At 41.6% G+C, this 23,151-nt stretch overlaps 2 protein-coding genes across 10 annotated transcripts; both read left to right on the top strand.

The window, feature by feature from the left end:
• The first annotated feature begins 372 nt into the window (after positions 1–372).
• Positions 373–6,931, top strand: LOC136434730 (uncharacterized). Of its 3 annotated transcripts, none has more exons than XM_066427780.1 (4): positions 373–610; positions 2,253–2,819; positions 3,107–3,414; positions 4,351–6,931. In XM_066427780.1, exons 2-4 carry the CDS (start codon positions 2,254–2,256, stop codon positions 4,629–4,631), a joined length of 1,155 nt encoding a protein of 384 aa, XP_066283877.1. In that variant the 5' UTR covers positions 373–610; position 2,253; the 3' UTR covers positions 4,632–6,931. The 3 variants fall into 3 exon arrangements, with proteins under 3 accessions (XP_066283877.1, XP_066283861.1, XP_066283869.1); XM_066427764.1 differs by lacking the exon at positions 373–610 and adding an exon at positions 668–912; XM_066427772.1 differs by lacking the exon at positions 373–610 and adding an exon at positions 941–1,380.
• A 951-nt stretch (positions 6,932–7,882) lies between these two features.
• On the top strand, positions 7,883–22,561 carry LOC136434700 (protein FAM76A-like). Of its 7 annotated transcripts, none has more exons than XM_066427723.1 (10): positions 7,883–8,191; positions 10,789–10,853; positions 11,367–11,418; positions 11,769–11,924; positions 12,408–12,562; positions 14,617–14,820; positions 15,808–15,937; positions 16,772–16,873; positions 18,588–18,620; positions 19,231–22,561. In XM_066427723.1, exons 1-10 carry the CDS (start codon positions 7,988–7,990, stop codon positions 19,315–19,317), a joined length of 1,188 nt encoding a protein of 395 aa, XP_066283820.1. In that variant the 5' UTR covers positions 7,883–7,987; the 3' UTR covers positions 19,318–22,561. The 7 variants fall into 7 exon arrangements, with proteins under 7 accessions (XP_066283820.1, XP_066283848.1, XP_066283802.1 ...); XM_066427705.1 differs by lacking the exon at positions 7,883–8,191 and adding an exon at positions 8,247–8,525 and having other exon boundaries at positions 14,641–14,820; XM_066427743.1 differs by lacking the exon at positions 7,883–8,191 and adding an exon at positions 8,252–8,525 and having other exon boundaries at positions 14,641–14,730.
• The last annotated feature ends 590 nt before the right edge of the window (positions 22,562–23,151 follow it).

Below are 23,151 nucleotides of genomic sequence, written 5' to 3'. Positions count from 1 at the left end.
CAATATTTGTCCTACATGTATTTTTGTACTGATTAGATTGGAGATTATAATACCAACTTAGCACATTTGGTAATCTCTAAGCAGATGTTAGCTCCAGCATATTTGTGCCATGTTTTCTGCTGCATTTTGCATATCTCTCTCTAGTGCTGAGTGTTTTTCCTGTCATTGTAGGTAGACGGGAAAGATGTGCACCACATGTACATCTGCTTGGAGATTAAGCTATTGGGTCCAAAATATGGCTTGGGAACACTGCTTGGCAAGAATCCCTTGAACACCCTGCGCTGTCCTGATAAATGAGAATGTTATACAAAATTAGAATTCTATCCCATTATCTAAAGAACCGCTAGGGAGTGCTTTTAGACCCACGTAAATTGTCCACTCCCAGCAAGGAGGTTAAATACACTATACAATATATTTAAACTCCTTGCTCCCAGGAAGGTGTTTTTAAAACCTTCTTGCTCTCAGAAATTAAGTCGAATCAGGCCAGTCGTGTACTGTTTATTGAAAGTCTTCAACACACGTGTGTTACCTTATAAGATATAGCAATTCGAAAGACGTCTGGAAGAAACTTTCTAATTGATTTTCAGAGCAGTGCGGAAGTAGACTGAAGGTAAATTCTAAGAGCTAAACCGATTTGGGACGCGGAATTGGTTAGTCTTGTAGTACGGTGTTGATCACCTTTGTGCCGTTCGTTACCAAGTTTTTGTGATAAACATTAAGCGCAGTAAAGACGCCATCTTATTAAGAGGGGAAGTCCCAGGTGTGGGACTTTCCGCAAGTTTCGGCCGTGTGTTAGTAATACTGATATCATACTGCCACCATACATGTGTGCTGAAGATGGATATCTTATGTAGAGTGTCGGACTTGGAACGTCTTTTCGGGACCTGTTTCAGAGGTATTAGCTGCCGCCAGGTAGGTTTCACTTTCGGTGGTTGTGATTGTTATTCATGACTCACGATGGGTCGCGACGGTGATTCACTTTCACCCCAAAAAGGGCCCCAAACGTCGGCAGCTCGGGCCTGTAATACAGTGGCTGATTTTTATTTGTATGTATGTATGTACGTTCGTACGTACGTACGCACGCACGCACGCACGGCATGAGTTCTAGCTTTGGATCCGTCTGCAATACACTTGTACCACTTGCTTGTACTACGTTCTACTGGGCACCTGCCCTGGGTATGGGCGCCATCTTAGAGGGGAAGTCCCACTGTGATATTTAGCCAAATCTTGCGGGACTTTCCGCAAATTTCGACCGTGGGCACAGAACTAAGCACGTATTGATGTACTGCCAACAAGTGTGCGAAAGCTGAGTGAGGACAGGCATCTTTTGTCGTTCTTATCATTTTCAAGACCTGTTCCCGAGGTATTTCCTTACGCCAGGTAGGTTTCACTTTCGATGGTTGCTATCGTTCTTCATGATCAGGACCCACAAAGGGACGCGACGCTGTTTCTTAATTAACCACAAAAGGGCCAAGGCGCCAGGAGTTGGGGCCTGTTGCACATGGCTTATTTGTTTTGAAGTATACTGAACTCAACTTCGCCATTCAGAATTCTGGTCAACTAAATTGTATTATAACAACTTCTTGAGGACTCTTTCAAAACAGAACATATTTTTAGGTTTCCTTAACATAATAAGCAAAATCAGCAGCGAGACTGTTTCAACATGGAGCTTAACCGGGATGGTAAGTCTCTCTCATTTTCCCAAAAAGTAAAAAAAATCCTTTTAACTGATCTAATTGATAATAAAATCACTTCAGAGTTCAGACTATTTATGGCATTGTTTTGTATCCATCTCAGAAACGTCTTGATTTCTTCACTGAACGCCTTGTGATCTTTTCATTCGGATATTTTGTCAAACCGTCTTGAGATTTTTTAAAGCATCTTGAGATCTTTTCAAAGCATCTTGAGATCTTTTCAAGGCATCTTGAGATTTTATCAAAGCATCTTGAGATTGTTTAAAACATCTCAAGATGAAGTCAAAACAGGTAAAGCTGAAGTCAAAACATCTCAACATTAGACACAAAATTTAAAGATGTTGGGAATAAATCTCAGGATTTTTCGATTTTCAACAGAATGAAATGGGGGGTAAAAAAAAAGGTTTTCACAAAATATCAGTTCTGTGATTTTAAGTTGTAGAAGGCGAGTTGCATTAGTACAGAGTGCACTATGCTCAGTTTATAAATAATCTACATGTCATGTGTTACAATCACAAGCAGAGAGAAGGTTCATTTCTGAATTTTATTTTTCTTCAGGATGAAGAATTGTTCAACACCTGGCTGTCCTGAGAGGAGACTGCGAAGGTCAAACTGGTGTATTGAATGTCATTGTGAGAGGGTCAACACTGACCAGGGTTATCAGGATGTAGAGGGCAGGGGTAATCAGGCTACAGGGGGCATAGGTCATGATGGAGAGAGCACTGGTCAGTCATATAAGAATGCATACAACAGTACACATCAGATGCTTCCTGATGATGCTGATGACATCAGTTCCACTGCAGTGTACGAGTCTGACTGCGGCAGCATCTCGGATGCCTCCATAAGCAGCGCCATATTTGTACCATCAAGTTCACAGTCAACTCAAGCCAAGCCTCCTTCACCTACATCCATAACAGCTCATCCTCAACCATCTGATAACCTTCTTCAGGATCAGTCTCCTCATCCATCAGGAGATCCTGTCGAACCGCCAGCGCAGCACTCTGAGGTGATCGGCCCTCTAGTAAGCCATCAAACAACAGACGACATGGTTGCCAGGCAACAGGACGACACCCAGCCAGCACTGGCAGATGACACTTTGCCATCGGTCCCCCCAAGTTCGGCCAGGTATGGCCGCAAACATGTTACTATGGAGGGCATAAATTTCTGATTTTTGCCTGTTTCCTCAAACAAATCACTTTCGTCATCAAATAGGAAACCATCCCAATAAAGTTTGATGTTGATTGAGAAATCTCTGTTTAAATAGCCATACATGATCTTTGACATAATTACAACAACTTATCCCAGAGCAACCTCCGTAACCCCTGCTTCTGCTATTGGGTCAGCGTATAGTCCAATTACTGACGAAAAATCTTCAGTATATCATGTACTTCTTTTGATGTGTTTACCTAAAGAACTGCCGGGGAGGGAACTGAGGACAATCCGACACAAGAGGAAGAAGGAAGGGATGGACCAGATCCACCTGGACGATCAAATTCCCCAACCCCCCCACCCGAAACCCCTAACCCCCCACCCGAAACACCAACCCCTAACCCCCCACCCGAAACACCAACCCCTAACCCCCCACCTGAAACACCAACCCCTAACCCCCCTTCCAAGCGCCAAGCGTGCCTGAACCCCATGTGTGACCAGTTGGGTATTGCTGAATATAACAACTTCTGTCCAATCTGCTACAGCAGGCTGCTGCCAAATGGACAAACTCGTCTGGTAAGTCACTGCAAATCTGTTAAAAGGAAAAGAAAAACGTTTTGTGTCAAATTTGCAATAAAACATTACAGTCAATTCCACATTACAGTGTGGGTGTTTGTTGCCTTCTGTTCTAACATTTTTTAAACATTTGTAAAAATCTGAGACAAGTGTTAAGTGTTTAGAACATTTTTAACAGTTATTTGATACTTAAATATTTCTACAGTGTTCCAACATGTGAGAAATATTTATAACATTGATTATGTTATTCATATTAGTTTCTAACATGTTGGAACATAAATTCAACATTTGTTCTAACATGTTGGAAAATGTTCTAACATTTTCTAAAATTGTACAGAAGCAGACAAACGGGCTTCTTAGCACCTACTTTTGTGAGGGCAATACTGAACCCAAATCTACCATTTGGAAAATGATGCAAGTATTTTCCAAATGTTGGAACATAGTGAAAATATCTAGAATGTCAAACAAATGTCAGAAATTGTTCTAAATAAAGAGATCTTTGTGCAGCTACTTTCAAAATGTTCCCAACATACATGTAACGATAAATTCAAACATGTTCAAACTTTCATTTTCAACTGTTTGAACAATTTTAGAGCTGTTGTTCAAAATAGTTCAAACTTATTACAAATATTATTTTAAAACCCTATGGTGACTTGGAATGGACTCTATATCATGACATATGATTTGTATCTAATTTTTGTACAACTTTTACATGTTCTGTCAATTTAGGCTTATATGTTCCTCGTGGCAATTATAGAGTCTAGTTCCTGGGCTCTGACACTTGGAGGTTTAAAAGAATGGCACAAGATACTTAACACAAAAACACTGCAATGACAGAAAAGGAAAAATGCACTGTTACACACATTCCACACAACCTCTGCGGGTCCACCCGATCTGTTTGCATTAATTTTCCTTTTTTTACATAACACAGCACGGGAGCATCACTACCCGCCCCCTCCATTCTACAGCACACGCCCTCCATTCTACAGCACACCCCCTCCGTTCTACAGCACATGCCCTCCATTCTTGAGGGAACCCCCTCCATTCTACAGCACACCCCCTCGATTCCCAGGAAGTCAGCACAGTACAGAAGCTCTCCAGAATGCCCCTGCTCACTCTACACCACCAAGGAACGACTCGCGAAATAGTTCCGCTTACCAGAATAGTCAGATCACCATCCACAACCATGGGTGTAATTTCATTATGCAGTAGCTCTCTCACTTAGGCCACCCAATCTAATTAAGCAATTTGCTTGTTCTGGGATTTAAAAAAAAAAAGATGCTTAAGTAGAAGAACAATAAGAAAACAAAGTTTCAACTTTCAAGTACATGTGGTACAAATAGATGTAAGTTTTCCTCCCAGCCCTCTGTGTCTTCATGTAGACCTTACTTAAAGCCACACGAGTGGGACTTAACTGTGTGTGAACCAGTGCACCTAGATATTTTTATAGGCTATAGGGTAAAGGTACTATAAATAATTGTACACTATTATACAGAATATCCTTAAAATTTAAGTATCAGAAAGGGCAATATAACCTTTTGTTGTACTTTCTGTTATGTATTACTTGTTTGAAATAGAATTACAGATTGAAAGGCAGTTAAGTGTTGAACTTTGTAATTATCTTCGCAGAGTACTTGTACTCGGAGAAGATTATGTTTTCGGTTGAAAAATCTGTTGGGTGGGTCTGAATGTATGTCAGGAGTATAACTCAAGAAAGCTTCAATGAATCTTTATGATTTTTGGTAGGTGTGTAGTAGTTGTGCAAAGGAAGGTCAAGTTCGAAAATGGTTTACCTTGCGTTTTTCAACAGTACTGCAGCGGACTTTGCATTTTTTTGTGTTTGTATGTAGGCAAAAAAAGTGACGGAAACGTTGATGGATCTTCATGATTTTTTGCAGGTGTGTAGATGTTGTAGAAACGGGGGTCAAGTTCAAAAATGGTTCCCCTGGTGTTTTTCGTCGGTACTGCAGCGGGCTTTGTGTGAACGTGTATTTGTATGTCGCCAGCATAACTCGAGAAGCTGTTGATGGATCCGTATGATATTTAGTGGATGGGTAGGGTTTACAAAAAGGAAGGTCAAGTTCGATAATGGGCCTTCTAGCGGGTACCTAAGGTACTGCAGCGGAGCTTCAAAATTTAGGGGCATATTTTCTGAAAGCGCTATGGTCATGATTTTTGTGTGGTAGATAGTTCATGCTACAGAAAGTAAGTTCTGTAAATTTGGGCCCCCTAGCGGCTTGTTAAGAGCTGCAGTGGGTGTTTTTGTTTTGACATTCGGACATGAATAACTTGAGAAGGGGTCGACAGATCGTCGTGATGTTTGGTATGTAGGGAGCTCAGATGGTGCTTTACAGGAGCTAATTTGCATAATTAGTTAGGAAAGTTTGTTAACCCACTGCATTGCATTATGGGACATGGGACAGTGTATTAAAGGTCATGTAAACAGATGGCCTTGCATAAACGTACATGTAGGTCAAATAAATAAACTATTCTCCAAGCAGAGGTGTGGGTCCTGCTGGTTTTTAACGCGTTCAGTTTAGGCATATTTGTTCAACACGGTTAGCGACATAACGAAAAGGGGACAAAATGGAAAGCCTGACAAAAACACCTAAAAACACGTCAAAAACCAGCCAGACCGACTCCTCTGCTTGGAGAGTACACTCATTCGCCCCATCATAACTTCCAAATAGTATGGTGCATGATCAAATTTGCAGGGGGTGATAGGCATGTGAATATTAATCACTCTCCATGATAAGCCTTGATTATTTGGCGAAGATAATGTGTTCGTGGAACTCTAGTTATGTTTTGCTGACATTCAACTTTATGTTATGAGGTGCACACAAAATTCTTTCTGTACACCTATTTCCAAAAATGAATTTCGAGCCCTGTACAGGTATTAAGAAAATGTCAAGCACACTGTGTTTATTTACACATGTATATATTCTCTAAGTATACCCTATTCTCAAAACTGCCATTCATCTGAAGTGAAAATGAAAGTGAATCAGTTTTGCATAAATGCACAGCTCATTAAACAGTGTGCAACGAAAGCAGTGGAAAATGAAATACATTTTATATACGAATGTCCCGAATTTGAAACCAAAAGAAACAGATTATTCACGAAAGTATCCGAAATCTCCAAAAACTTTTCTAAATTAAGAAATACACAGAAACTATTCCTTTTAAAATCTTCCAACCCACTCATCATTGAAAGTGTGGGACTTTTTATTTTCCACTGCTTTCAGACAAGAAATCAAACCCCGCATTAGTACCGTAGATATAGAAACTTACTGTAGAATAGCAATATAGAATGATTTTGTATTCATGTAACTTTTGTTTTACCTTACATTTGTATTTCGACATTGTTGTCAACATGCAATTAGCCTACGGGCATGAATTTGCAATAAACTATATATATTATCAGAATGCATTTTGTTGGGAAAACAAAGTTAAGCTGTTGACTGACTTTCCATTGTAGATATGTAAATTATTGAATTAAATGCTTGTTTTCATGATTATGATTTTCCAAGATTCGATTTTTTAGATTAAGTTTTTAGAACAATAACTCACTCATTATTTGGTTTCCATTGTACTTTCTGAGTGAGTAACCTCAATAATTTCTGCCGATGTTAGGTCAGTTTTTAGCAAATTAGTGAGCATAGTGAATATTTGGGTAGATGTCAGTGTGATCAACATTGATCCTGTAAAAAAGCTGGGAACTAACAATTTGGTCTCCACTGCACTCTTTGGCAGACTCTGTGAAAAGAAATAGGCCAAATTGGGAGATTTTGATTTAAAGGTTTGCCAGAGGGGGTAGCTGGCCATTGGACTCACAACTGCCCACCTAGTGACTCCTATGACCAGCTTTTTCACTGTACATGTAACGCTACTTTTGTAATTCTGCCTTCTCCCATTCAATTTTGTTAAAGTCATTAGCCTACTCAAGGAAGCATTTAAATATTGAGAAATAAAAAAAAGACGACTGTTGATACATTGGCGTCAGTACCATTGGCAGTCTGTCTTACTGTCAGCTCTTTCATCATCATCATTTTAGATGGTAGTGGTCTTCAATGACCAATCAAAAATCAGCATCAAGAGATTGCTGCATTATCTAGGTGCCTACAAATTTGAGTTGGCTTACACAAACAGTAATATCAGGTAAAGTTTTCAACAAGCAATTGTTCTGAGAATACTATCAACTGCATATAACCGGATGAACCTTATCAATTTGTATTCAGCATTATAGGTGCAACACTATAGCGTCAAGTACTGTTTCCAGAAAGTCGTCTCCTCTTCTGACATCCTTCCAGACAGCTGAGTTCATCATCACATCACAACAATTGTCTGCTGTCTGTTGACACCTATCAACTTCTTGAGGTATTGCAACATTTCTGTTGGTTCGCAGCTGACATTACAAATCTGTCGCTTTTCGGAACAGGACTTCACAATCATTGCAAAACGTATCAAATTGGCCATGCAATGTTAGTTGACATTCTCATTGAGCACACAAAGGAACGGACCCAGAAGATCCCAAAAGGGCAATGACCTCCGAGAAATGTCAAAGTTGACGCATGCGCTTTGACCCACCCAAATCTCTGCAAATATCCCTACTTCCTGCCGTATATTTTGCCCATTTTCTTTACGAAAAAAGAGCTCTTATTTCGGGAAACACAGTCATGTCTGCGGGGATAGGCAGCGCCCCGCTTTTTGCCTGCACCAAGTGTAACAGCAGGCACCCGTTCGAGGAACTTTCGCAGGGACAGCAGTTGTGTAAGGTGAGTGTTTTCTGGTGCAGCATATAAGAAACAACGTACGCCATGACAATATCCGGTTTTTAAACGTAGAAAAGTCAATGTTGCTTGTTTTAGAAACATGTTAGATACCTCTAAACTGTTGGGGTCGGTAAACAGGATGTATATGTCGTTGTTTGTTGTGTGGTTTGTCCTAAAACTCCGTCCAAACCTCACAGACCGTAGGTACGAAGTCTTGTCAGTAGTGGGGAGGGGGGCAGACGACTTGTGTGGTTGTAATTTTTTAGGTCATCGGCATAAATTATCACAAGAGTTTGTAGCAAATCGGAACGCTTCCTCCTTCAAAACGTGCACAAAGGTGTTCATCAAAGTAACATTGTCCAATATATGGTGGTAGTATTGTTTTCAGTGTTGTGGAGTTGGTTAAAAACCTCATAGAAAGGTCGCCGGATGACGATGAAGTTTGGACATGTGTCTTTTATGTGGGTCAGGGCGGCGAATTCAAACTAGCAGAGTGCATGATGTTTCAAAGATGAAAATACTATCTATTTGATGATTCTACTCAGGGCGCAACTACAATAACAAGTTCAAGAGGTGTAGGAAGGGAGTTAAGCAGAGAGTTAGGAAGGCCCATAGGGATTATGTTTCCAACTACCTTGAGTCCAACATCGAGGATAATCCCAAGGCCTTTTGGAGCTATGTCAAATCTCTCAGACAGGACTCTACTGGTGCATCGGCCATAAGACACCAGGGGGTGCTAACATCTGACCCCCAGGAAAAGGCTGATGCACTGGGAGCCCAGTTTGAGTCAGTGTTTACCAGGGAGGATAAATCTACCGTTCCTACCCTTGGCGAATCCGTAGTTCCAACTATCCCCTCCCTTAACATCTCAGTGGAGGGGGTAGCCAAACAGCTCTCTAGTCTTAATCCCAGCAAGGCCACAGGACCAGACGGAATACCACCTCGCCTCCTGAAAACTGTTGCCGAACAAATTGCGCCAATCTTACAGACAATATTCTCCCAGTCAATATCCACGGGAGACGTTCCTGAGGATTGGAGAACAGCCAACATCGCTCCAATCTTCAAAAAGGGTGACAGAACAATGCCCGCTAACTATAGGCCGGTGTCTCTGACATCGGTCTGTGGTAAAGTGCTCGAACACATCGTGCACAGCCACATGATGAAACATCTAGACACTCATGGCGTTCTGTCCCCGGCGCAGCACGATTTCAGGAAGGGTCTGTCCTGTGAGAGCCAGCTGGTACTCACCCTCCAAGACTTGGCCAAGAATCTTGACCATAACAAACAGGTCGATGTCGCGGTGCTTGACTTTAGCAAGGCATTTGACACCGTGCCCCACGAGCGGCTGCTGAGCAAGCTCGAGCACTACGGCATTTCTGACCTTCTTCAGTCTTGGCTTAGGGCCTTCCTAACGGAGAGAACCCAGAGGGTGGTCTTTGACGGCGGAACATCTAAAGCTGTCAGGGTCACCTCTGGAGTTCCGCAGGGTACAGTGTTAGGCCCTCTGCTCTTTCTACCATACATTAACGACCTCCCCAGCTCCGTAGATTCACATGTTCGATTATTTGCCGACGATTGCTTGATTTATCGAACCATCAGCACGCCTTCTGACGCACAAGGTTTACAGTCTGATCTTGATGCACTAACAGATTGGCAAAATCGTTGGCTTATGTCGTTCAATCCCTCTAAATGCCACATCCTCCATATCACCCGTAAAAAGCACCCCATTCTAACCCAGTACTCCCTCTGTGGAGAAGCCCTCACCGGTGTCAAGTCCCACCCCTATCTTGGAGTACAACTGTCCGACGATCTGCGGTGGGACACCCATATCAACTACGCCACTAGCAAAGCCGGTAGGGTACTAGGGGTCATTCGGCGCAACTTGACCCATTGTCCATCAAGAGTCAAGGCCACTTGTTACAAAGCGCTGGTGCGGCCCCACTTGGAATATAGTGCCATCGTCTGGGACCCGTATACCACCAAAGGGATACAGGCGGTGGAGGCCGTCCAGCGCAGGGCCGCCCGAGTGACTCTGAATGACCACCGGCGGACTAGCAGCGTGACACAAATGCTCAATGACCTGCAGTGGCCCCTTCTCTCTGAAAGGAGGAGGAACGCCCGCCTCACCTTTCTCTATAAACTAGTCAATAACTACATTAATATAAACACAGACAATCTTCTGAAACCAGCTCAGGGGCGCACCCGGGGTAGCCACACTCTAAAATTCCAAACAATCAACGCTAAAACAGACTCATTTAAATATTCTTTTTTCCCTCGCACCATACCAGAGTGGAACGCCCTGCCTGGCGCGGTTGTTACGACTCCCACCGTTGAGTCTTTCCGCGCCAGGCTGGAGGCCTGCCCGCCTTAGCCCGGGACCTCCTCCCCCCCTACTTTGCCCCTTGCGGGGTTATCTGGGGGCCCAATAAGTTGAAGTTGAAGTTGAAGTAACTTGTAACATATCTTAGTATTTGGCCTGATTTGCATTTTTCTGTGAAATCATATGGCTTTTACTGGACTGAGTTCTTTGCAGAGCTGGACTGTTGTTTCTGTATTTTTTACCATGTGATTTGAATCTGACAACTTTTCTTTGTGTCCAGGATTGTCGTCAAGCGCACCCTGTCGTGAAATGCCTGTACTGTAGGGCTGAGTTTCAGCAGGAAAAGTAAGTTGCCTTTTTGTCTTGTGGCCTAATATAATATCTACAGAGCTAAAATGTCGTTTTTATATTTTTGACAAGGTGACTTGATACATGATTCACATCATGGAATTGAATTGTATAGAAAAAAAGGATACTTCAATTTTGAGTTCCTTATCCTTAACCTTAGAGATCCTTGCTGAAATCTGCATTCTGCAACCAATACAATTGTACTTCACTGATGCAGCATTTTGCAGGGAGTTCTAAGGTTATGTAACTGCCAATATATCTCCACTGGCACTTTCATTTGGACAAAGAGGCATAGCAACTCAATGATTAGTATAGTTAACTTTCTCCCTACTGCCTAACCCCAAACTTAATCAAGCCATTTAAATTTTAGCCACCAAAGAGCTAGCTCAGCAGGGAGAAGGTTAAGACTAAGTTAGTTCATCAAACAAAAATATTCTTTACTTCTCCTGGATGACAATGCTTATAGTGGCAGGCTGAATTTCTAAATATTCCATTTTTTACTTACCACAGTAAGAGCACCATCTGCAAGAAATGTGCACAGAGCGTCAAGGCTTACGGAACAGTGAGTATCTGTTTAACATCAGGACTTGTGTAAGGACTGATCTTTTCTTGTCATAACTGACATCTCCTAAGTGCTCACAGCACTTAGCAGCGTTAAGTGTCTGTGATGCTAACCTCTCAGGGATGGCACCCCAGAAACAAGGACATGTTTCAGCTTGTTTGTAAACAACTCTTATTTGTTGTGTTGTTGATTCAGCTGACCACTTGTAAGTTCTATAATCAGATCTCAGTATTTGTTTAGTCCTAGTGACATAGGTGTCAAACTCGGGGGAATGAGATCCCTGTATAAAGAATAAACCAGGTAGCGAGTGAGTTTGTTAGTATTTAATTTTTGATGTGTTGCTCCTCCAGCCAACCATCTGTGAGTTCTGTAACCTGATCGCAGCGTTTATCGGGTCCAAGTGTCAGAGGTGCACGAACCTGGAGCGGAAGTACGGCCCGCCGTCCACCTGCGACCAGTGCAAGCTCAGGTGTGCCTTCGACAGGAAGGACGACAGCAAGAAAAAGGTGGGTTTCTAAAGGGGAAGGGTATGCAGTGTTTTAATAAATGTCATTCTTTTGGATCTAATCTACTTACAGCACGGTAATACTAGCCTTCTCCCTAGCCTGGAGACTGTGTAATGCAGGTGCCTGGAAGTCTGTTCATTTTAAAGCTGTGTTTCTGACCACTAGGCCACAGCATACGTGTTTGTTCTCCCAACCCCCACCCCCAGTAATGTAGAAAGAATACATAGATCAACTGAGACATAGCATAACATACATAGCATAACATAGTGTTCGGATAAGAGGCGTATTGCCTATGAGATCCGTGTCTTAAGCTTATTCATCTTTTTACCTTTATAATGTTATTGTATTTGTGTGATCCTTTGCAATTATCCTTAGGACATGGTTTTGCAAATAAAGATTATTATCATTTGTTTGAAACTCATTTAGAAATAAAGCCAAATCGTCTTGTTTGATTCTCCAACCAATCGTATGATCTCTGTGCAGGTGGATGGGAAGCTTCTGTGCTGGCTGTGCACGCTGGCATACAAACGGGCGCTGCAGAAGGCGAAGAAGAGGAAACACGCCGACCACGGCCACGTCTCGTCCCACACCAGCTCACACCACAACTCTCACCACAAGGACAAGTCCAAGCACCACAGGTACACCTCACAGAATAACAAAGTTCTTTTTACAGAACCAAGTGTTTATATCTTACCAACATTTCGGTGACCGTTTGTCACCTTCCTAAAGGCAATACTGACTGGTTCTAAGCTTGAAAGTTCATTTGTGTTGGAAGAACTCATTCTGGAACAAGTTTGACAAAGACTGGAGCTGTACAGTCGAAAATGGTTCAAACTTGTTCCAGATTGACTAGTTCTACTTTGCACTGCAGCTATAGGTGTCACTGCTGCAGTGTTAAGAATGTGGTCCCAAACATGACTGCAGCGTTCGAAATACCCTTCTGCAATCTGCAAAATGCATAAAGATTTTCAAGATTGCAGAAGAAAAATTAAACAATCTGCAATTTTGCAGAAGAAAAAAATCAGACTCGGGATTCAATGGCTCTCAATTCAGGAGATTATAATTTATATAGTCTTACTAGTAAGCAAACTAGCGGCGCTGCAGATATAAACTGAAACCCACACCGCCGCGCAAGATGGCGGCGTTTCGGTGCGTTCCAACTGCCTGGTGCTACTTGAGGTCAGTTTTTTCGGGGGAGGTTCGACCCTTTCCGTGATAACTTCGGAGACGAATCATGTGAGAAAATGTCAATTTCGTGCATTTCCGTCAACCCTCGCTAATCTCCGCGGTCACGATCTCGAGGTCGGCAAAAGTCGGGAAAACAATTCCCGGATGTTTCAGCAAGCATGCGATTTCTTGATCATGAACTTGGGCCTGATCATGAACTCGGGGCATGGGCGCGATGACAGAAGGAACGAAACGGTGGCTGCTACATTAGTCCGTGGTCCTTCAAGCCCAGATGGCAGCGATGAAGTTGAGAACTACTCAGATAGATCTAGAGCACCGCCTTGCGTGGAGAAGGCGGGACATTTCCTCCTGTGCCGAGACAGTGGGGAGGGGGGCGCCCACGTGAAAAACAATAACATCCCCGGGCCGTCTTGAGGGACGATTGTTTGAACTCGGAGTCCGATGTTTAAAACCGATAGCAATTTTTCAAATTTATAAAAAATAAAATTACGCAGAGGGCAAGGTTTGCGTGAGGTTTCTTTATTTTGAATTTTTCATTATTTTCTCGATTTTTTTCAAATCTTGTAATTTTTTCCGTGGGCTGTGGCTGTGATTTTTGTTACCACGGGTCGTGCGATCTAACATTACGCATCAGAGCACGTATTCCTTGCAGAGATATAATGTTCTTTTCCCCCTTTTCAGGCAGGTTGTTGAATTTTTCAAAATTTTAATACACATACTTAAATTATAAACAAATATTTGATTTGATTAATATTGAATAGATACGCTTTTGCTGTTGCAATTTTCGCTATTCATTTGAATATTTTTCACGCACATGTATGTTATTCCTGTTTCAAATTTTGCTAGTAAAATTTAAAGATAGAGTGAGAATAAAGAATAACAGCAATGTTGCAAAGCTAGATATGATGTAAATATAAGTATATATAGGCATTATCAAGTTGAGGAGGTGTCTTGTGTATTTGCAGAAAATATTTTCAAATTGCAGAAAAAAAATTTGACATTCTGCAATATTGCAGAACACTGAAAAAAAGTATTTCTACCACTGTGACTGAGTTTATATCACATCTCATCATACTTCATGACTGGAGTAGACTTTCTGATTCAAAGTGTACAAAGAACTTTATTATCCATTGATATACTGGGAGTAGCTGGGACAAACATGTCAGAATGGAGCTTCACTATCTGTTTCAGTCCGTCAATATAACAGCCCTTTGGCATAATAAAACAGCTTTGCTGGCATGCAAATTTTTTTGCAAGTTTAAACCAGCTTCCCATTTTCCACCCTGGTCTAACTATTACATATACAATACAAATGTTACTCAAACAGCTGGACAGATGTAAATTTGTAAATGGGCAGATGTTTCAAATCGCATCCACTATCTTTCGTCAGTGACCAAAAAAAATCTATCTTATTACCTGGATGTCTATCCCTCATCGACGTACCATTGCACATGTTTTGTGTGTGTGGACCGTAGTCATCTCTTCCTCTCTTCACTGACTTCAGTGGCGTCCCAACTCTTTTCTCCAGGTCTTCCGCCGGCCACCACCATCACCATCACCACCACAGCAGCAGCAAGAAGGCCAAGGTGGAAAAATCCACTGCCAATGGCAGTGCAAGGTACAGGCAAGCTTTGCCTCCTACCTCTAGTTCAAATTTGGTCCCTCTAAAGAAACCAAAGTTGGACCAGAGAGCTAATGGCCTTGCAAGGTATGGGCAAGCATTTCCCTTCTTTAGAGAATAAAGATGGAGGCACCATTTTAAATTTACAAAGGCACTGGCAATTTAAGAAATCTATATCAACTGTAAACCTTGTATTTCAACTTTGGAGTGTACAGTAAACTTTTTTAACATGATAATTAAAAATATTTTAGCTAGGTGAGAATTATGGTGCCCTTTTTTCTACCAAAACTTTCATTGCCTTAAGAATTGCCAGTGTCTTTGCAAACTTAGAGTGACCAAAGTTAGTTACTATGTTCTATATAATATGCACTATAGTATAAAACTATGTTCTCTAGCACTGGTGTCCAGTCACACTATAATGATACAAACACAGGACTTCCACTTCTTTATAGACTTTATATATTACTGTACTCATAATTCTGTGCTAAACACCTTTTTCACTTTGTTTACTTAAGGATTTGTTGTAAGATTTTGCTTTCATACCTAGCCTATGTTACACAATCTCTCGCTGTCTGGTGATTGAGAACTTGTGGCCATTCACCTCTTACTCGAGAGAACCATTCCCATTCCTAGGAGCACAGGATTCTTTATCACCATGAAAATCAGTTCAATAGGAGCTGAGGATTCTCTTTTACCATGAAAACCAGTTTTCATGCACTGCCTCCAACACCATGGTAACAGACAGTTCTCAGTAGAACAATCCTTGGTCCATGTTAGCAGATATGCATAAATCATCAAGAACCCAACACACTCATGGAGAAAAGTAGGGGTGACCCGGTGTGCTTGGCCAAAAACGCAAGCCGCGCACGGCAAAGCCGCATTGCACTACCACTAGCTACTTGAAAAAGCATAATGCTTCACCTCAATTGAGGATGCCTGCTTTACCTTTACCTAATTCTCCAGATGTAGAGGTGTTGGACATTGAACTTCTAGGGGCCTGACTGTAATTTAGTCAGTCTAGTTAGTCATTCTATCATGAATTTCCTAACGTCTGTGGCTATTTTCTCCCCTTAGCTCGTCCGAGTTGGCGGACATCACGAGTACAGACCAGATGATCGCCATGACCCAGCTTCGCGAGGAGGTCGCCAGTCTGAAGAAACAAATCGAGCAGAAAGACAAACTACTCCTGGAAAAGGAGAAAAAGGTACCGTCTTATTCTTTATTTGCTTATTCTTGGAAGAGGAGGTTGTTGTTGCGTTGATGAAGGTTAGATATCCAGGTAATAAGATACTCCAAATAACAGTTACTGTATAAAATTCAGAACGGTCAGACATTTCAGACAGCATCCGCTGTCTTTTGTTGGCCAGTAGGAGAAAGGCACAGAGAACATTGCAGACATAGTGCTAACGGCTACACCTCAGCCATTTCCCACCATCTACAACACAACCTGGGACACTCATTCAATCTAGAATCCACAGATATCCTAGACTGCAAACCCTGCTGGTTCAAACTGGGTAGGGGTGAGCAGATCAAACTGTTCAGTCCAGTCTTACACAGCTTGTACTCACTCTACAAAGTTAGTGTATCATGCATAAAGGCAGTTAACTGGTTATGCCAAAGAAACATAAGACTTGTCCTTAAGGTGTCAGACAACCTATATCCCTACAGCAAGAATGGTCCTAGACCAGAATGTCCTGCAGCAACTCTTGTTCATCTGTGAATGATTTAATCAGGTTGGTAAGTCACTGGATAATAAAGTTCTTTGCACACGAGGAAGTGTTTTTATCTAACTATTCTAAGCAAACATTTTGATATTAACTCATGATCAGTCACGTTTGGGACCGCATTCTTCACGCTGCAACAGCAACACCTAGCTGTAGAGCAAAGTAGTACCAGTCAGTATTTACCCAAGGAAAATAACAGACAGTCACTGAAATGCCAATGTAGCTAAAACAACAATTGGTTGTGTACAAAGAACTTTGTTATCCAACACTTGTACATGTTCCTAGTTCATGTGTGATGTTTGTGTGTCCAACAGATCACAGAGCTGAAGGCAGGGCAGTGGGAGACAGAGAAGGAGATGAGGAACAAGATCCAGAACATGCAGAAAAACCACCAGGAGGCTGTGGAGTCACTTCAGGTGCAACAAATTAACACTGTTGTTTGTTTTTCTTGCAAGGAATTTTGTGCATGCATCATATCTTTTTGGTGATGCTAAGGGTTCACAACTGTTTGTATTTGTGTGTATTCAAAAGATGCAAAATGTAACACTCTTGGTGAAGATGGGAAAGGCCATGTTCTTCATTTGCTGGAAGCAGATTGTAGCTTTCTAGTGTGGCTTTCTATTGTGTTCTGTGTTTCTCAATGGAGACATGTTCAGAGCTGCTTACATTGCAGAGTCACATAAGACTTTTGGCTAGATTCACAAAAAATGTATACTTCAGTCTTCCCAAGCAGAAAACAGGACTTTCCTTAGCAAAATTTGCCCAAGAAAAAATAAAAAATTCCATTGAAGTTATGTACGATGGGCTCTAGCACACAACTAAAAAACTGGTCCCTCCCAGTAGGCTCTACCGCACAACTAAAAAACTGGCCCCTCCCCAGGAGGCTCTACCGCACAACTCAAAAACTGGCCCCTCCCCAGGAGGCTCTACCGCACAACTCAAAAACTGGCCCCTCCCCAGTAGGCTCTACCGCACAACTCAAAAACTGGCCCCTCCCCAGGAGGCTCTACTGCACAACTCAAAAACTGGCCCCTCCCCAATAGGCTCTACTGCACAACTAAAAGACTGGTCCCTCCCCAGTAGGCTCTACTGCACAACTCAAAAACTGGTCCCTTCCCAGTAGGCTCTACTGCACAACTCAAAAACTGGCCCCTCCCCAGTAGGCTCTACTGCACAACTCAAAAACTGGCCCCTCCCCAGTAGGCTCTACTGCACAACTCAAAAACTGGCCCCTCCCCAGTAGGCTCTACTGCACAACTCAAAAACTGGCCCCTCCCCAGTAGGCTCTACCGCACAACTCAAAAACTGGCCCCTCCCCAGGAGGCTCTACTGCACAACTCAAAAACTGGCCCCTCCCCAATAGGCTCTACTGCACAACTAAAAGACTGGTCCCTCCCCAGTAGGCTCTACTGCACAACTCAAAAACTGGTCCCTTCCCAGTAGGCTCTACTGCACAACTCAAAAACTGGCCCCTCCCCAGTAGGCTCTACCGCACAACTCAAAAACTGGCCCCTCCCCAGGAGGCTCTACTGCACAACTCAAAAACTGGCCCCTCCCCAATAGGCTCTACTGCACAACTAAAAGACTGGTCCCTCCCCAGTAGGCTCTACTGCACAACTCAAAAACTGGTCCCTTCCCAGTAGGCTCTACTGCACAACTCAAAAACTGGCCCCTCCCCAGTAGGCTCTACTGCACAACTCAAAAACTGGCCCCTCCCCAGTAGGCTCTACTGCACAACTCAAAAACTGGCCCCTCCCCAGTAGGCTCTACTGCACAACTCAAAAACTGGCCCCTCCCCAGTAGGCTCTACCGCACAACTCAAAAACTGGCCCCTCCCCAGGAGGCTCTACTGCACAACTCAAAAACTGGCCCCTCCCCAATAGGCTCTACTGCACAACTAAAAGACTGGTCCCTCCCCAGTAGGCTCTACTGCACAACTCAAAAACTGGTCCCTTCCCAGTAGGCTCTACTGCACAACTCAAAAACTGGCCCCTCCCCAGTAGGCTCTACCTCACAACTCAAAAACTGGTCTGTCTCCAGTAGAAGATAACCAGAAACTCTGCAATGGAAGCTATTGTGAAACTGCTCTTTCCTTCTTCTCTTTCTCCCTTTCTCTGTCTCTCACTCCAGAGTCAGCACCAGGACAGTCTGAAGGCTCTACAGGTCTGTTCCTTTAAGATATGTCTGAGACGTCTCCTTCTTCTGAGACAGCTTTCCATTTGTCTCTTTCTCACTTTGAAGAATCCTGGTGAAATCTTGATCTTGAATTGTGTGGTGACAGTTGAAACTTCTGCTTATTTTCATGAAGAGCTTATCATAGTTTGATATTCTGCAATTTACTTGTGAAACAACTAAATGTTATGGTTTGAGTTTCTTGAAAGAAACTGTTTTCGATATGGCTGTCTTCTTCAATTACACAATAATACACATTTTGCTTTTATAACAAGAATGCAAAGGTTTAGCATAAAATGCACACGACAAAAAAAGTTCTGATCTAATTAGTAGCCTTTTTAAGTTGAAAAAAAGCAACATTCAATGACTCTTAAAGAACCATATATTTTCATGTTTGTACAAGGTAAACATTTGCTTCATTTTCCTTCTCTTTTGTACCTCAGTCACTTTGAATTCCACTGTGCTGACATGTATAAGATGCTTTATTACAATTATTTTGCCTACATAACTACATAATTTAAAGTGACCAGTGTTGAACAAACTGTATTGTCATCCTATATTAACATTTTTGTATACATTATGATGTTCTTCTCTCCTTTAGACCAAGAATCGAGACCTACAGAAACAGATCTCCCAGCTGAGCAGCAAGAAGCCAAAGGCCCCCACAGCCGCCTCCGCTGCCACCTAGCGACATTCATGTCTGCCCACAAAGTTGTCCTTTAGTACCCCAACATGCCACCAAATAATGCCACACCAATTTATGTCCTAGTGGATAAAAACTCACTGCCCCTAGGGCCTCAAAAAGGCTATTGGACTACCTTTTCCTTTTACAGGCCGTGTTTCCATCAATCATCTTCCAGTTTACCTTATCTAGATCTGGGAACCAACAAATGTAATTGATGTGGCCCAAAGTCTTCAGTAGGTTGCTCTTCCTACATCTGGCCAAGTCAGCATTTTAGAATCTTTTCACAAGAATTTTTAAAGCATGTTGGCTGCCTGCTAAAAAATAGATCAAGGTGGAGTTTTTGGGTCAGATTTGGTATTAATCCAAGTCAAGGACTTAGAAATACGCGGGTATCAAGTCTGTCGAGATTAGATTTATATATTCTGTATGGATTTATATCTGCCATTTAACTTTGTAACAGTTGAGATAGTTAAGTTGGCAACAATTTACGTAAGATTTTACTCCTTTTTTTAACACTGCCAGTACATTCGATGTGTTTCAAATGTCAACATAATTTTCCAATTGAAAGAAAGCGAAATCGCAAATGCTGACCTGGCCAGATATAAACATGTGAGGGACCACATGTTTTCTTCAGGTAGAAACACAGTTTTTAAACTTTTTAACTTCTAAAGCCATGGCATTCTTTCTGCCCAGTGACTCAGGCATGTTCAGAATAGCCTCAGACTGTGTTTTCATGTTTTAAAACACCTTGTGTGAACCAAGTCAACAGAAACATGCACAATATTCACACTGCCGGTACAACAGTTCTGTAACCTGTCCAATAACACACAAATTTTTCCCATCTACAATGTACATGCTTACCTTTGTGTGGGTGTCCTGGTGTCACCTCACACTATGACAAACTTAACCTTCTTCTTGCAGTGTTATTAGTGGTGTGCCTGTGCACATATATAAAGCATAGCAGGATGAAGGTTAAAAGCATCTTTTTCTCAGTTGTCCAAAGATTCTAGTAGTTAGCAACAATCTCTTTAGATATGTGTTATTCTTTCTCTTTTGTAAAGAATTTAGGGAAACTTGTTGAGTTTCCTTGAAAGCTGAAAAATGTCTTGTACCTCTGTGGGATTTTAAGTGTTAGAAAAGGGCCACAGCTTGCCCATTTTACATGCATTTTCAGTATACATGTAATTCTACTTCCTTGTGACTGCTGCTGTTGTACCAGCAACCCATGAATTTGTGCACCCCCTTCTTTCTAAGTGTAGTCTTCCAAAGGCAGCTTGTGACAATGACGTGGTGGTGCCATTGATAGTGAAAGGGGGGAAGTTGCCATGTTTCAGGGGATTTACTTCCAAAATTTTTTGGAAAGGAGACATTTCTGTCAAAAACCTGACTTTTAGATGGTGCTTATTTGTACATAAACTCTTGGGTCTCAGATTTTATTGAATAAAGTAGTGGCTGTCAATCAAATGAAATGAAATTTAAAACTGATGACTGAAAGTTTCTAACAAATTGTTTCTCTTGAAACATCAGAATATGTTTGCTAGTAAGTGACAAACTAAATTTCTTTTATCATGTAAGTTTGCCACAGTAGATTTGAATATGGAACTTTTGAACCCATGCATCTGTTGACTGAGTATGCATTTTTATAAGTCATGTCTAGATCTGGATGTTTAATCTTCGGATAATGTTGTAACAAGATTTTTAAAGTCTATCACGAAGGTCCAGGGATTATGAAGCAAAGTTGAACTGCAGTTTCCAACACAAAAATTGGACTTACCCAAATTTTGGACTGCCCAACTCTCTGTCAAGGACTGAGCAATCCATGGCTTCTATGATGTCACGTTATGCATAGAAATGTGACTCAGTGAAGCGTAAGTTGCAGAAAGTTTATGGCGCCCCCCATCCCTGGTTGTAATGCCATGATGTAAATGTCTTCCTTTATTCCTGTTGCAAAAATATTCGGATCTGGGTTTTTTATGTTGGAAATTACAGCTAAACTTTGCTTCAGAATAATTTCTACCAGCTCAGATGAACTTTTGAGCTAAGGTTCAAGGGTTGTTTAACTCTGTAAGTTCCGCCACAAATTTTCCATAAGAAACTGAGACCTTAGCAGAAATAACTGTATAACACATTTTTTAATAGCTGTAGACAATACTATGATAGAAATATTTACTAAATCAACTATTTCTAGACATTATCAGGGATGTTTCACTATTTTCTGATCAGTGTATCTCAACAGTTTGGTCCAGTTTATTTTTTACATACTGCTGGGTTGTTATGTACACAATGGTTTATATTTCAATGAGGGAAAAGGGTTGTAATTCTACTTAAGTGTTTAGTTTAGACAGTGAAAAAGGTGTTGAATTCTATTTTTTGTCATGATAAAACTAGGAAATGTAACTTGTATATCAACTATTGTCTTGTAGTTTTAGGATGTTATTTATTCAAATGTGTATAGTCTACTTTTCCAAAACTAAGCTAAACTAATTGTTCCCTTCATTTTTTTATTTTTCAATCATTTGTGAGGCCAGACCAAATGATTAAAGGTTGTCATCCTCTCTGTCAAGATTTGAATACCTTTCAGTCACCAAACTGCTTGTTCTATGTTGCAACTATACCTTGTTCAACTGAAGATGGTAAGCTTTATGACTAACAGAAGCAGACATTTGACCTTCACATCAATGGTCAGAATGTTAAAAATTGAGGACTCTAATCTTCAGTTGATGAGGTCATGAAATGAATGGCAATGTGGTGTGGAATACGTTTTTCACCACTTGCACGTGTGTCATGAATTCTAGCTAGTTGCCACCAGACCTCTGCAGCCTGAATAAAATAGCAAAAATTGGTCCAAATATGTGATATATTGTCGGAGGAGTTGGCAACCCATTTGAGTGCACAGCTGTAGGCAAAACATCCCTATCTTTTGGCCAATTTCTGCTATTCTTTCCGCCCATACAAAGGTCTGGTAGACACTACATTTTAGCTGTGTTGTCTGAATCATGCATGGCCACTGTAGATAATGTACAAATATATGATGTAAAATGCATTTTGCCATGTGGCTGTAGAAATGTTAATAAGTTGCAGCATGTTTTTAATAATTTTGATTTTGAGTGCTTACTATGCCTTTTTTTTCGTTTTAAGTAGTTTGCCATATTGTACATGACTAAAGCTATCATTGTCAGTAGCTGTCCTATCGCCCAATAACTTGTAATTTGATACTTATAGAATAAATTTTTGCACTATTGGGGAAGTCCTGTGTCTGAACTTTTGAGACTCACTTTTCATAAAACAATGTAACATTAAAACAGGTAGTCATAGAATCATGCATAAGTCAAGCCCAAGGTACACATAGCCAAATATGGCTCCCGAACACTAGCGGACCCAGTGAGGTTTGCGGTAGTTCTGTAGCAGTCTGACCAGTTCTATGCCGCACTGAACATGTCCCAACCATGTAACCAGTAAATGACTTACTCCCGACTGAGCCCTGAATGCTTTGTAACCTACTCCCAACCTTTAGCCGCAGTACGCAGATTGCCGAATCTCTCCTGAATAATCCCCATTCGACCTATAACCCTCTCGCAAATCGAATCGGACATATTCAGCGACTTTCAAAAGAGACTTTCTATTTTTCTGTTTAATCAAAATAATCCACTCTCTATGTTGTTAACATCACCAAGAGATCAAATTCAGATCACGGTTAGCTTCAATACAGCTTTTAGTGTTCTTTGTTTTTGGTCGTGTGAAGGTCAGGGTGATTCGCCCATGTCCTGGTAGTAGTCACTTTGGTTGAGAATGAGCAGAAATTTGTATACGGCCTTAGGTCGAAAAGAGCTAGGGGAA

This window comes from Branchiostoma lanceolatum, chromosome 1, assembly GCF_035083965.1.
Source record: "Branchiostoma lanceolatum isolate klBraLanc5 chromosome 1, klBraLanc5.hap2, whole genome shotgun sequence".
Classification (NCBI taxonomy): Eukaryota; Metazoa; Chordata; class Leptocardii; order Amphioxiformes; family Branchiostomatidae; genus Branchiostoma; species Branchiostoma lanceolatum.
This window is presented reverse-complemented; position numbering and strand designations above follow the sequence as displayed.